Source organism: Chrysemys picta, chromosome 3, assembly GCF_011386835.1.
Source record: "Chrysemys picta bellii isolate R12L10 chromosome 3, ASM1138683v2, whole genome shotgun sequence".
In the NCBI taxonomy this organism is placed as follows: domain Eukaryota; kingdom Metazoa; phylum Chordata; order Testudines; family Emydidae; genus Chrysemys; species Chrysemys picta.
Genome location: NC_088793.1, coordinates 132,407,136 through 132,421,631, shown reverse-complemented (window position 1 = coordinate 132,421,631; position 14,496 = coordinate 132,407,136). Strand labels below are relative to the sequence as shown.

The 14,496-nt window shown below is 45.8% G+C and overlaps 1 protein-coding gene across 4 annotated transcripts in view; it reads left to right on the top strand.

Annotated features, from left to right (window-relative positions):
* The first annotated feature begins 3,855 nt into the window (after positions 1 to 3,855).
* Positions 3,856 to 14,496, top strand: part of PCNX2 (pecanex 2) — a 247,386-nt gene continuing 236,745 nt past the window's right edge. For 2 of the 4 annotated variants that reach the window (XM_065589023.1, XM_065589022.1), the window contains exon 1: positions 3,856 to 4,138. In XM_065589023.1, the coding sequence (XP_065445095.1) occupies positions 3,872 to 4,138 (267 nt within the window). In that variant the 5' untranslated portion in view covers positions 3,856 to 3,871. Of the gene's footprint in view, positions 4,139 to 14,115; positions 14,303 to 14,496 lie in introns of those variants that run through there. The other 2 variants (XM_065589025.1, XM_065589024.1) reach the window with 2 other exon arrangements.

Here is a 14,496-nt window from a genome sequence, read left to right as displayed (position 1 = left end):
TACTGTCTGGGGTGCACCCTCTGGTCCTTTAATCTATTAGGCAATAAGGTATCCTTGTTGGTCCTACCTTCCAGGTTTCAATTCCACAGGGAGGGGGCTCCACATTGTCCTCCTACACCAGTGTAGCAGTTCTCACTAGCAAGCTGCTCCACATGTGGACAACAGCCTAAGCCACACCTCAGAGGTCCTCTTTATATGTATGTCCTATAGCTGCCTTTCCTAAGAACAAAGACTCTTCCCTCTGGGCCCAACTGCCAGTCAGATCCACTGACTTCTTCCCGATAAAGAGGATTTACTTATCTGCCACCATTTATTGAAAGTCACCATCTCTTTTAGTACCTGATGGGCAACCCCAGTGCTCCTGGATAGTTCTGCAGAAAGACAAAATAAAGTTGTAGATAATGTTTTATCAAAATAATTTATTTTTAAAAGTCAAATGATCAAAACTCAGTGTGTCTTTATCAGCCCTCTTCCCCTTTCCTTTAATATAAAAGAAAGTCTTGCAGCCATTCATGGGGTGTTATGAATATAGCCTTTATCTGTATATTTGCTTGACACTATAAAAGCTATAAAATGTAATAGAAACATTCAGCCATATGAACAAATTCCATACTGTATTTTATCTAGTATTTATCAGAAGCCACAATGACTGATAAACTGTGGAATGTTTTTCTCAGGTCAAACAAGGTACTGGTAGCCATACAATGAAAGGGTTTACGTGTTATTTAGTTACAGTTATTATTCCAAACACTTCCTCACTGTGGCACAAATATAAATATTATTAACTAGTAATTGTTCTATAAATATTTTTTGTTCTGTGTTTATACAGCACCTAGCACAATGGAGTCCTGATTCATGTGTAGGGCTTGGAGGTGCTATGGTAATATACATAAGTTATATTTAAAAAAATAAAATACATGCATATAAATTCTCTAATGGCTCCCTCTAGTGGATTTTTCTTTAAGCAGATATAACAGAGTATTCAAGAATTGGAACTTCTTGCTCTCTTCACCTAGCTTTCTCTGTAAGAATAGGAATGCCCAGGTGTTTTATCAGCAGCGCTAAATTGATTTTGGAATATAATATTGTATATCTGCATTGCATCCTCAGCAAACATCTTTATGAAATCTCTCCACTGGTAATTAGAAAACCCCTTTTCCAGTGTAAATATATTACATCCAAAACAACGCCCCCTCCAAAACAAACAAACAAACCCTAAACCTACATTAAAAGAACAATATAGTTGCAAAGTCAAGTGCCCAAAGGTTAGGAGAAACCAAGATTCCTGTGCAACCTTAATTCAGCTCTTGGTGCATATGCATGATGATGCAGTTATTAATTTCAATGACCACATACTATTTTTTCCACAGGAACTGCTCCTTCTTCAGTGGATGAGTAGCTATTCAACACTTGTTTTATCCTCTTAGTTCAATGTGTGACTTCAGGCCTTATTTAATGCACACCATCCACACCCTGGCATGTAATACAGAATTATTATTTTCCTCATGTCATTTCTATGGTGCTCTCCCCATGGTATCCAAGTGCTTCACAAATTAATGAATTTATCTTCACAATACCCCATTTGAGATTAGGTGGTATTATTATTTCCATCTTACAATTGAGGAATTGAGGCACAGGAAGATTAAAGCCAACATTTTCAAAAGTATCCACTAATTTGGGGTGCCCAACTTGAGACACCTAAGGTTTGATTTTTCAGAATAGTTAGTTAGCATTTTAATAGCACTTTATATCTTCAAAGCAGAGCTCTAATCGACCTCTGTTACAGTTGTGAGCACTAGGCATTTCTACAAACCTGGTTCCAAGTGTATCATAAAAATGGCATCCAGAAAATGAGGAACACATAGTAACCAACTATGAAATGTTGGTTTAAGTAACTTGCCTACCATCAGGTAGGAACTCTGTGCCAATGGAAGGGATGGAGTTCAGTTCTCCAGGATAGCATTCGATTTCCTTAACCATGAGACCATCCTTTCTCTTCCAGCAATTATGCCATATTCACTATCCACCTCCTGCAACAAATGAGGTAGGGGCTCTGCAGACATAATCACTACCCAGCCATGATTCATTCCCACGGCATAGTCCATCCTGTGCAGTGAACGAGGCAAGGGTTATGTGGGAAAAAAATAGCATGTCATCATATAACTATAGGTTCATGTTATTAAAGACTGTTTCATATAGTGCATACACAAGAGGGCTGAATCAAGTTTTACCAGCCAACCTTAATTTTAGCACTTCCTACTTTTGAGTACTTAAATTTTCAACCTTGATGTTATTTTAATGTAGTTTTTATCAACTAAATGAAAAAAAAACAGAAATTCCATCATATAGAACCATAATGGCCCCCTACTTGGGTCACAGCAGGGTTCAGACCGTTACATCCATAGTATCACAGACCTCTGCCACTTGAGCTAAGTATAGTAGCAATATACTGTTATCCTCTATGTGAGCAAGTCACTAGATGGGGCCTGGGACACACTTTACCATTGAGTTTCACATCTATTTGTTAGCAGCAATCTAGAAACTGAGGACTCCTGGGTTTAGTACTAGGTTCTGTATGGGAGTATGCCCATTTATAGATCCTTCTGCCCCATCCCTAAACCTGTCTCTGTCCTCCTCTGTTTTTATCTGCCCCACATCACCCCAGGTGCTGCACTCCTTCCTTCTAGCCTGGCTCCTGTCCTCCTCCCCCTCTGCTCATTTCCAATCCCCACATCCGTTCCTGTCCCCTTCCCCTCTCCTCCTATCTAGCCTCCTACCTCTCTCTGCCTCTGCTCCCATCCCCCTCCCCCTCTTCACTTATATATTGCAAACCAAATCTGCTCCTGCCTACCCATGTCAATTCTTGTCCCCATTCTCCCCCAGTCTCTAGCTCCTACAATCTGCTTCCCCACCATCCCCCAGATCCTTCTATCATTTCATATCTGTCTTCATCCAGTGTGGCTATTTCTTCATTCTCTTCTGCGCTGCCTGGGGCCAGAAGGGAGAGCATTGAGAGCACAGGAGGGACAGTTTCTAGGGGTGGGGGCAGTGTTTACCGGGGGGGGGGAAGAAAATGAGTACTAGGGTGGTCGGAAATGTACAAAAGGATGAGGAACAGGGGAGAGGGCAGTGGGTGCTAGGGGTGGGGTGACAGGCAGGAGGAAGGACAGGCAATGGGTACTGGTGGGGAGTTCTTCAGCAGGGGAAGGGCAATGGGAACTAGGGGTCGGGTGGGGGCAAGGGAGAGGGCAACTGATTTTAGGGATGAGGTGGGGGCAGGAGGACGGGCAATGGGTTCTAGGGGTGGGGTGAGGGCAGGGAAGAGAGCTAGGGTGGGAGGTAGGAGAAAGAGCAATGTGTGCTGGGGTGCAGGTGGAATTCACCAGGCTGAGGGCAATGGGTGCTAGGGGGGAGGGGGAGCAGGAGGAAGGACGGTGGGTGCTGGGGGTGAGGGGCAGATGGAAGGGTGGTGAGGGAGCAGGAGGAAGGGCGGTGGGTGCTGGGGGGAGGTGGGGGCAGGAAGAAGTGCGGTGGGGGGCGGGAGTTGGGGGTGAGGGGGGGCAGGAGGAAGGGCAATGGGTGCTGGGGGGGGGAGGTGGGGGCTGGAGGAATGGCAATGGGTGCTAGGGGTGAGGTGGGGAAGCTGGAGGAAGGGCGGGGGCTGGGGGTGAGGAGGGGGCAGGAAGGGCGGTGGGGGCTGGGGGGGAGGGTGACAGGGGGTGCAAGGAAGGCCGGTGGGTGCGTGAGAAGAAGCAGGTGCTGAGGGCTGTGGCGGGGCTCCCGGAGGAGGAGGAGGGAGGCTACTGGGTCCTTCCCTCCGGCCGCTGGGGGGCGGGGTAGGAGGTTCTCAGCCACGGCGGCGGCGCGGAGCATGATGGGAGAATCCCCCGAGCATCCAGCATGGCGGCCCCAGCGCCCGGCGCCGGGAGGAGCCGCAGCGGCTGCGGCCGGTGCAGGGGCGGGTGAGGCGGCGGCGGAGGCGGCGATGGTGTCCCAGGCGGTGCAGCTGCTGCGGCAGGGCGTGTGGGCGGCGCTGACCGGCGGCTGGTACCACGACCCGGAGCAGAGCAAATTCACCAACAGCTGCCACCTCTATCTGTGGCTCTTCCTGCTGGCGCTGCCGCTCGCGCTGCACCTGGTGAGGGGCGAGCCCGGCCCGGGCGGCGCGGGGCCGGGGAGACCTGGGCACAGGATGGGGGTGAGGGTAGGGGAGAGCAGGGCCCTGCCTATGGGGAGGGGGCACAGGCCACGGTGAAGATGGATGGAGGAGGCAGGGCTGAGAGGCGGTCATAGGGACACAGGCCATGGGGTAGGGATGGAGGTGGGGGCAAGGAACGGAGGGTTGGAATTAGAGAGGGGAGGCAGAGAGAGGGAATCGGGGAGGGAAGTAGCTTGATATAGTTGGATGAATATTTTTTCTTGATGCTGTTTTTAAACCCCCCCCCCCCACACTTTGCTATGTTTTATCCATTTTGATTGTATTGTGGGACAGTGTCTCCTGGTCAGTACCAGTTAAGTGCTGCCCTGTTGTTGTCAGACATAGTCAATTTCATGGTCTTCTGTACTGATACCATTTTGCTCTACTGAGATTTTTGAATGAATTTGCTGTCCTAGTGAAAGATGGATAAATAGTAATAAACATACTTTGTGTATATTTTAGTGGCTAATCCAGCTGCTCTTGAGAGGTGCATGCCAATTTTAATCCCACCCTTCCCCAGGGTACTATAATTTTGCCAGCAATACTTTCTGTGTTCATCCTGAAATATGGGTGAGCCTTTTAGGCCCAATAATCAAGTTGTTATGCAGGAAAGTACCGTACATGAGCAGTTAAGCTGGCACTCAATAACCAATGTGGCCAAATTATACTCTCACTTTCTCCCCCTCTGTTTAGAGACACAGATGCAACATAAATAGTGTGTGAAAACACACCACTTTTCATTACATCCACTCCTCTACCTCTTTCTATTAAAGTGTGAGAAATGCAACTACATTTTAATTTAATGGATTGCTGTAACTAGGAGCTTCATTCTGTTTGCTAAATATGAATAGTTTCCTTGAAAAAAAAAAAGAATCTTTTAGTGTATTCTTCGTGTGCTATCAATATGGGATGTAGGCAGAAAGAGCAAGAGCATATTGTTAGGTAGAGTAGTGCATGATTTTAGTATTAGGTTCCCCAATATCTAGCTTCTAATGTTTGCCATTCTTTATGTCCTCATGGCTGTAGACTCAACTCATTTCTGCAGATTTTTCTTTAATGAAGAAAAAACCTTTTCTGCCATATTAAACATTCCTCATCAGTCTCCTTACGCCCCATTATTACAAAGCCTATTGCCCTGATTTTCAGGACTTCCCTCTGAAGTCCATAGGAGATGCAGATGCTCATCTTTGAAAATCAGTCTGTATAGCTTATTTCCTGGCAAAGATGCCATTTGCTTCCACTGAGCATGCTCATGGACTCCATTCAGGTAACAATGTGAGGGTGGCTTCTTCCCAGGATGCCAGGTCAATTTCTGGTGTGAGACAGTAAGAGCTATAGATCCTATCTCTGTTATTTAGATTGCAATGGTAAATGAGAACTTGTTCACAGACTCTGATTTGTGGTGAAATAAAAGGTTGTTTCTTTCCCTGGGTGTACATAGAAATGGATCTGCAGGAAAATATGACTTTTCCTGGAGGATGTCGGAAACTAATCACATATGAAATAGAAAATAGAGGTGTTTAAAGAACATTGGGCCTAAAAACTGTGGAGTGAAACAAAGATGAAATAACGAAAATATTTAAAGTTGGGGGGAGGGTGTCGGTGGGAGAAGATCTAATTTATGTGCATGAACTAACTTCCCAATTCCCCGGCTTCTTCCTCATCTCTCCGGGTAGACTTGCCTTTTCCAGGTTGGCTAATTTTGTGATGAATCATCTGATCAGCTGCAGAAACTGTTCTTGAGCAAATGTACCATGATTAGGTTTCTTTATCCTCGATAAGAATATTATATTTATTACAGAGACTGTCTAGGAGTAATGATGTCCTTGACTATCACTTTTCTTGTTTTTGAGTGCTTGCATTTTGTAAACTTTATGACAGGTAGCTACATTCTTGTCATTTAGCAATCTTAACGCATTCTGAATTGATTTTTTTTGTTTTGTTTTGGGAATCTTATGCAATGTTCAGGGTTAAAAATTACCTGTTACCTGCCAGTTTGGTATTTGTAGTTTCAGTGTGCGACAACCGTACTTTAAAATGAAATTGATCCTAAGAGCAGACAAAACAACTGGACTAACAGGAAAAAGCAGATGTTTTGTGATATGACAAATGGAAGACTTTTGTAGCACGCATATTTTAGTAGAACCCTGTTTATCCAATTTAATTGGGACTGGGGCCAGATCGGATAATCAAAAATTCGGATAATGAGGAGAATGCGTGGGCCTCAGGCTGTCAGCCCCGTGGGCAGTGGGGTTGACAGCCTGAGCCCTGCCACCCAATTCAGTTAATACGAAGAGCCAGATAATGGAGGCTCAGATAAATGGGGTTCTATTGTATTTCTATTCCTCACCCACATCCCCCCACAGATAAGTTTATTTTCACTCACATGTGGCACCTTGTCTTAAAATAAGATTGTGGGTGGAGATTTTCAAAAGTACAAATGGGAATTAGACACCCATCTCGCATTGATTTTTGGTGAGGGTTGGGTTCTTAACTTCCCTTTTGCTTTTGAAAATCTCCCTCATTAGCTGTTTAGGGGAGGGACTAGCTTTTACAGCACATTAGGCCCCCCTACCTAGTTCTAGGTTCTAGGGCTTAAGGAGGTCAGAGGCGGGACTGTGCGTTCCTGCCTTGCAGCTTCCCCTGGGGGCTGCAGCCAGGTCCACGTGCCCCAGCCCCGCGGGTTCCATCAAGGACTGCAGCTGGGGCTGCCCGCCCTAGCCCCTTGGTGGCCTGGGCTTGGCGGGGGCTACAGCCTGGGCTGCATGCCACAGCCCCGCAGCGTCCTGGGCTTGGCTGGGGCTGCAGCCATGGCTGTGTGCTCCAGCCCTGTGGCTTTCACTGGGGCCTGCAGCTGGGGCTACGCGCCCCTGTTTGGCGGCTGCACTGGGGGCCATTCACCCCCCTCATGGCTTCCTAGGGCTATGCATTCCCCCCACCCCAGCTGCAACTGGGGCTTGGCGGGAGCTGCAGCCGGGGCCGCGCACCTCTGTCACGCAGCTGCAGCCAACTCTGGAGCTGGGGATGTATGCCCCCCATGGCTGTGCCCCCCGCTGCGGCCACTGGCAGGGGGTTTGGTCTCTCAGTCCCCCCCTCCATGGTACTCCATTCTTTCCCCCCTCCCCAGACCTGTCCCTAGGTTATTTTTAGTAAAGTCATGGACAGGTCATGAGCTCGGTGAATTTTTGTTTATTGCCTGTGACCTGTCCGTGACTTTTACTAAAAATAACCGTGATAAAATCTTAGCCTTAATTATCACTACCAGAAAGAACAGATGGGTAAAGGTAGTAGTTCAGCCACCTTGAAGGTCTCAGCTGAGTTTAAGATTACCTTTTTGGAAATATCCTTTGCATGTTTAATTCTGTTTTTGCCAGTATATCTGTGAAATAAAAATCTGGCTCAGTCTTCCAAAGCACTCTCCAGTTCCAATTTAGAGATGGCCATGGCAAAATCTGGGGAAAATTGTCTTGCTTTTAACCAGATTAAAAGATATTTCTGTATGAAGATCTGAGGAGTTTAGGGATTTTGTAATATATGCCTACATGGATTAGCCACTTAATCTGATATCGGTTACTTTCATTCCCCTGCTTCGTGGTGTCTCTTGTATCTTCATTCATCTGTTTAGTGCAACATTTTTGATTGTAAATTCATCAGAATAGGGACTAGTCTTTATCTATGATGTGTCTAGTATGCCTGTGGGCTCTATAGAACAATAAATAATGGGAGAGGCAACCTTTCAATTCTAGGTGGCTGGCTTTAATCTGGCCCAGGTTAGTAAGGATCAAAAGTCACTAACATCTTAAGCCTTTTTGAAATTAGTTTGGTGATGCTTTCAGTTCATTTCCAAAGGGACACATGTCAGCATCACACAAAGTGTCACTAAACTGGTTTGAATTAATGCCATTGTGTTATGGAGTCACAGGTCCGATGCTCTGGAACTGCTTGGTATGAAGCCAGCCAGGACTCTGGGTAGCGTGACTCTCCTGAGGGCACGCTGTCCAGGGCAAAAAGTCTCCTCGCCTTCGGCCTTCCTGGTCTGACCTCGGAGTATTCAACATCCCTGTTCACACCTCACACTTCCCCTTGGTGAGGGAAGCCAGAGGGTCCTGCACCCCAACTCCGCAGTCATCAGTGCCTCTCAACCAGCATTGTAAAGCAGAAGGGTTTATTGGTCAACAGGAATACACACAAAGCTTGTTAGCACAGAAGTCTGTGACTTTCAACAAAGTCCATCTTGGGGGAACCCCAGGCCAGATGGCCTGGACTCCCCCCATCTCCAATCCCTCACAGCCGACTGCCCTGGATCCCCCTGCCTGGTCTCCGACACGCCCATCGTTCCTCGTCGTTTGTCCTGCTTCCCAGGCAAAAGGTGTCACCTGGTCGCATACCTCTCCTGGATCTCAGGTTACAAAGGTCATTGGCCATCTCCTACATGCAGATCTCTGAACAGCCTCCCCTGCCCTGAAGGCCTCAGCAAAAGTCACGTACCCAATTCCTACTGCCTAGGTTTTGGTGCAATACAGAGGGAAACTGAGGTACACAAACCGTATTAGTATAGAACAACAGTAAGACTCACATGCAACATAACAAGGTGAATAAAACCCCACTTCGTCACACTTTGTTGGAAGTTTCAGCACTTAGGGTAGGTATTGAATAGGCACCTTCTCTAGAGGTGGTTTCTTCCAGAAGAAGGTTGAGAAACATTGAGAGCGTAGTACCACCCATACTGAACCTGTTGCATGAACTGAGGATTTCAGTCCATAACCCTGTCAGGACAGTACCTTTTGCTATCAATAGTTTTACTATCAAGAAAAACAAACCTGTACCTCAGTATCATGAGCAGCCTCCTAATTGTCCCTTTGTAATGGTTGGCTTGCGTTTAAACAATGAGCATTGAATAATTATTTGCAACATAACTAATATTGTAATCACCCTCCAAAATTATCATATTTCTTATAACTTCTGTTTTATCAGGTCTAATAAGACATTCTGACTTAGATCTTTTATTCTACCTAATTACACAGGGCTCTAATATGTTCTGTGTGAGAGAATACAATTACAAAGTCATTGGGCTGAATTCATCCCTACTAGTGTAATTCCATTAAAATCAAGGGATGAATTTGTGTATGCTTGAACTGCAGCATATTTTACAAGGTACAAGACAGCACACATCCAGATATTTATGAGTCATTGGTTGTGGTTTTAGTGACTGTTTCTTCTGCCTTTTATTGGACAGAATACTTCCCTAAACTTGCTATTGTAAAGGGTTATTGGTTCTTTCACATTGCATTTCAAAATTGTATAATGATGCAATAAATCTAAATATGACATTTGAGATTATTTGTTTCCCAAGGAGTTTTCTTTTCCTTTGCTTTCCCAGGTGATTGAACTGCATATCGGGTTGTCTGTTGGTCATCTCTGCGATGAGGTGTACCGGGCATTCACTGCCCACTGCCAGAGACTGTGGTGGCTTGGTCCAGCCCACTTGAGGAAGTGGCCCTTTATGAAGAGCAGAAGGGCAGAGAGTTTGGGACTTCTAGGGTAGTCTAGAAAGGCCTTCTAGGTTTAGCCACAGGTAGAGCCAGTGAGACTTGGAGCTCCAGTGGCTAGAAGGGCTGGGAGTAGCTGGCAATCAGTCAGGGCCCAGCAGGCCAAAAAAAAGGGCTCACTGCATCTTTCATATAGCTGCCATTCCTGGGTGAAGCCAGAACCAGGAGGAAGGATCTTCCCTGTACCATATCCCAAGAAGCCAGGCTAGGGTTACCATACGTCCGGATTTTCCCGGACATGTCCGGCTTTTTGGGCCTCAAATCCCCGTCCGGGAGGAAATCCCAAAAAGCCGGACGTGTCCGGGAAAATAGGGAGGGAGGGGTCGTGGGGCTTGGGTCCGGCCTGGAGCCGCTGGGGCCGGCAGTGCTCGGCCGGAACCGGGGCTTGGGGTGCCCAAGTCGCTGGGGCCGGCGGTGCTTGGCTGGAGCCGCTCGGCCGCAACCGGAACCGAGGCCGGCGGTGCTCGGGCTGCTGGGGCCAGCGGTGCTCGGTCGGCGGTGCTCGGCCAGGGCCGGTGTTGGTGTCGGGCCGGAGCTGCTCGATCGGAACCGGGGCCTGAGCCGAGCTGGGCCGGAGCCGCTGGGACTGGGGCCAGGGGTGGCCAAGCCGCTGGGGCCGGCAGTGCTCGGCCGGAACCGGGGCTTGGGGTGCCCAAGTTGCTGAGGCCGGCGGTGCTTGGCTGGAGCCGCTCAGCCGCAACCGGAACCGAGGCCGGCGGTGCTCGGGCTGCTGGGGCTGGTGCCGGGTCGGAGCCGCCGGTGCTCGGCTGCCGGCCAGCGGTACTCGGCCAGGGCCGGCCGCAACCGGGGCCCGAGCCAAGCTGGGCTGGAGCTGCCGGGGCCAGGGCGGGCCGGAGCTGCTCGGTCGGAACCAGGGCCCGAGCCAAGCCGGGTGGAAGACGCCGGGGCCAGAGCCTCTTGGCCGGGGCCGGCCGGCTGCCGAGGGGGCGGACTGGGCCGTGCCTCCTCGCGCCCCGCCACCGCCCCAGCCCCAACCTACCTGCTGCCTCCCTGTTTCAGGCTTCCCGTGAACAATTGATTCGCAGGAAGCCGGGGAGGGGGAGGAGCAGGGGGCGGAGCGTTCAGGGGCGGAGGCGGAGTTGGGGCGGGGACATTGGGGAAGGGGGCAGGGGTGGGGGCGGGGCCCCTGGAGTGTCCTCCTTTTTTCAAATTAAAATATGGTAACCCTAAGCCAGGCTAGGTGGCCCATTGCTGACCAAACTTTGTGTGTAAGTCACTGAGAGACTTCTTGATCCACTCTGTGTGAGTGTAAGGCCCAGGTGGGCCTACCTGAGTTAGATTTTGGTTGGGCTATTGAAAACTAGGTGAGCTCACTTTGCAAGACACCCATGGGCTCAGGCAAGTTGGTGACAATCACTCAAGCTGTATTAATATCAAAACCAGAATACTTATCTTCTCCCCCAGCTTCACAGTATCTCCGGCTCTCTCGTTATATGCCTGGCCATGTCAGCTGATTGCATATTTGTTTATTCAGTAATTTGGCTGTTTTTACTCTGTAATACATCAAGACATACCAACCAACCTTAATTTCTCTGTCAAATTTCCAACGTGCCATGTTTTGTTAAAAGGGTAAATGTCTCTATATTAAGGAATATACATCTAGTATTAATAAAAAACACACTATGGTAAAGGCTTGAAACTTAATGACATTACATTTTCTATATTGTGGTGCTTTGGAAGCACGCTTAAAGGATAGAAATGACGTGGGAGTTCAGTGCCTTCCATTAGCATGTTAATTACTTGCTTGTCAGAAACCCACACGCAATCCAAGGAGTACAATAAAATTATGCATATTCACGTCTATCTAATTACTGACGCAGTGCTTAGCAGGCATATAGCTTATATATTACATAGAAAAGAGAAACTACAGTACTTTAGCATTATGGTTGAGAGTTTAACTGGAAAAGAACAAGGAAAGCCAACATTATGGCTTTCACAGCAACTCTATCTTGGCCAAATTTCCCATCATGATTCCTGCCCCTTGTTTTTGAGGAAAATCAGGAATAATAACTGACCTATAGTGCATAACAAGCAAGCCTTTTTCAGTCCGAAGTTTTAGAGTCTGGTTTCTTCAAAGATGGTTATTACCTTTATGACTATGTTTCTCCACTTGTTTTGGTGAGGTGCTGAGTTTTCTTTGAATACCGGAGTCTTTAAAATGGAGATTCTGGTCCCACTGTGACATGAATTTTCATTGTTAGTTGTAGACTTTCTTTGGATATTTTGGGGAAATTCCCCCCAAATGTACCCAGTCTAGTGCAGATGAATTTTCTTACAAATATCTGCAATACCTAGTAGCTTTGACTCATCACATCTTTTTCATTTGAGACTTAGAATCAGTTGATATGTTTGAAAAAAAAAATGCTTAGTGGATGCATAGAGATTATATGCTTGTAAAGAGTACCTGTCTGAGAACTATAAAACATACTGGTTAGCATGAGTATGCAATGTATTACAGGCTGCAAAGAGTTTGCTCTTACAAAAAGTTTAAACAAAATGTGAAGCTAAAATTGCAAGTTGGAAAAGGAGATGATGCATCGCAGCACAGTCGTTCTCATTCAAGCACTTGTATTGTCCATCTTGTATCTAGTTTCCACATTAGTGGAAGCTGAGGTGGTGAGAGGACTCTGGGGGACATTGTCCTGGTAAAATCCCACCCTCAAGAGATGAAGGGAAAATAGTTATCAAACAAAATACATGGTAAAATTTATAATTATAGCACATCAAATGTAAATCTATAATTTAATTCCTATGTGATCTACCTCCTCCTTATCTTAAAGCCACATTTTGTAGCCTTCATCTAACCACACCTAAGAGCATCTTGTCTAGAAGTCTGGTAGTTCCCCAAAAATCCTTTCATCCTATGATAGCATCAGGTACCTTGTGGAGAGAGCTTACTGTGTGCCTATAGATGCATGTGATGAGTTAGATGAGGCCTGCTACTTTGTTTATTTTGTGATAGCTTATTGATAATAGTCATACTCAGTATCCAATGAAATTTAATGAATGTCACCTACAAAACATTCCTATTACAGCGGCTGGTTCTCCACAGGTCTATTGAAGAGCTGGATTATGGGGTTCTGTGAGGAGTTGTCTAACAACCACAGGTCTCCCAATACGGCCTAGAGTATGGAGGGAGTCCGTGGAGAGAAATGTGAAGCAGTTTCTCTTGAACAAATTCCTATTTGATTTTTTTGCTACCTCCATTGTGATCTGAGTCCTGTAATGTTCAAAAATTTCTGTTTAGAACAGGCACTAGGAATGGTCTTAAATTATATTTTATCCACCGTTAATGACCAGAAATTTTACTTCTCTGAGGGCTCAATCCTGCAAGCTGCTGAGCTCTTTGGCCTTCATCCAGTAAAGTACTGAAGTACATGCTTAACTTAAGCATGTGAATAGTCCTTTTGACTTCAGCGGAATCACTTGTGTGCTTAAAGTTAACCATGCACTTCAGTACTTTGGACTGAGCCTCAACTTATAGAAATTAACATCTTTAGTTATTTATAACACGCTTGTCACAGTAACACCTAGTTGTTAATAGCTACTCCACTCCTATGCAATAGACTCCTTACTTAAGAATCAGATTGGATCTTAAAAAAAAGATTTGCCTGAACATTTTCCCAGAAACATCTTGGAAATTTTAGTGCTACACTAAGCTGACATCAGAACAGAAGTAACGCTGCACTCTCTTATAGCAGCAACACAGAAGAGATCAAGCATGTACAATTTGAAGAGAACCATTGAGATTTTTTTGAGGTGAAGGGGGAAAATTACTTTTTTGAAATAAAATGTGGTGTGTGTGATCCATTTGGACTCCAATGAAAAACTAAAAATTCATACCTACGTGTACAGAGAGATTCCTGGCTGTGTCATCTAGCAATGTCTGAATTCCCTACTTGAAAAACCAATGTGAAATAAATCAAGATTTCTATTGGAATATTTTTTGTCCAAATGACCCTTGAGTTGATACTACATCTAGGGCCCAATCTAAAGCCCATTGAAGTCCACAGACTTTAGCAGGCTTTGGATGCTTGTGCCTCCCTACCACTCCAAATTATGCAGTGATACATTGAAGCACTTCTAAAAAGTTCCCAATAAAAGATTGCAATCTGCTATGAGACTACAAATTACTAAAGGGAATACAAGGGGAAAGCCCTGTTCCTGTAAAGAGGACTGCAGTGGTCCATCTGCATGATTTTCTTTGCTTGATACAGGGGCTTTAATCATTAAAATGTGCATATATCATGTCTTTGATCTGAAAGGACTTTGCAAACTAGGGTTGAAACTCTACTAATTCACTTTAATGATTGAGAGAGCCATTGCTAATAATTAACATTTGCAAAGATTTTCAAAGAAAAAAAGCTGCATCACAAAATATACTTTGTTCCTTTATTTTGACTAGATAAGACTAAGTATGTATAATAGTTCATGGCATACCAGTAAAGGTACTTTGTATAAAAGCAATGAAGTCTGAATAATAGAAGATCAAATTACAGCATTTTACTCTTAAAACCCTTGGCTGAGGAGTGTGGTGAGACTGACAGTTTTTGTGGGAGAATTAGCCAGTTTGTAGATTAATGATATTATACTGTGTGTCTGTATACATACAGTATCCACACAGTATATGTAATGCTTGCTATTGTTGCGAGCCCAGGGAGTGAGAGGGAAATGTTTTAAGAGCTCTCATAGCAACTGTCTATTATAAATAATTTTTTATTGCTTTTT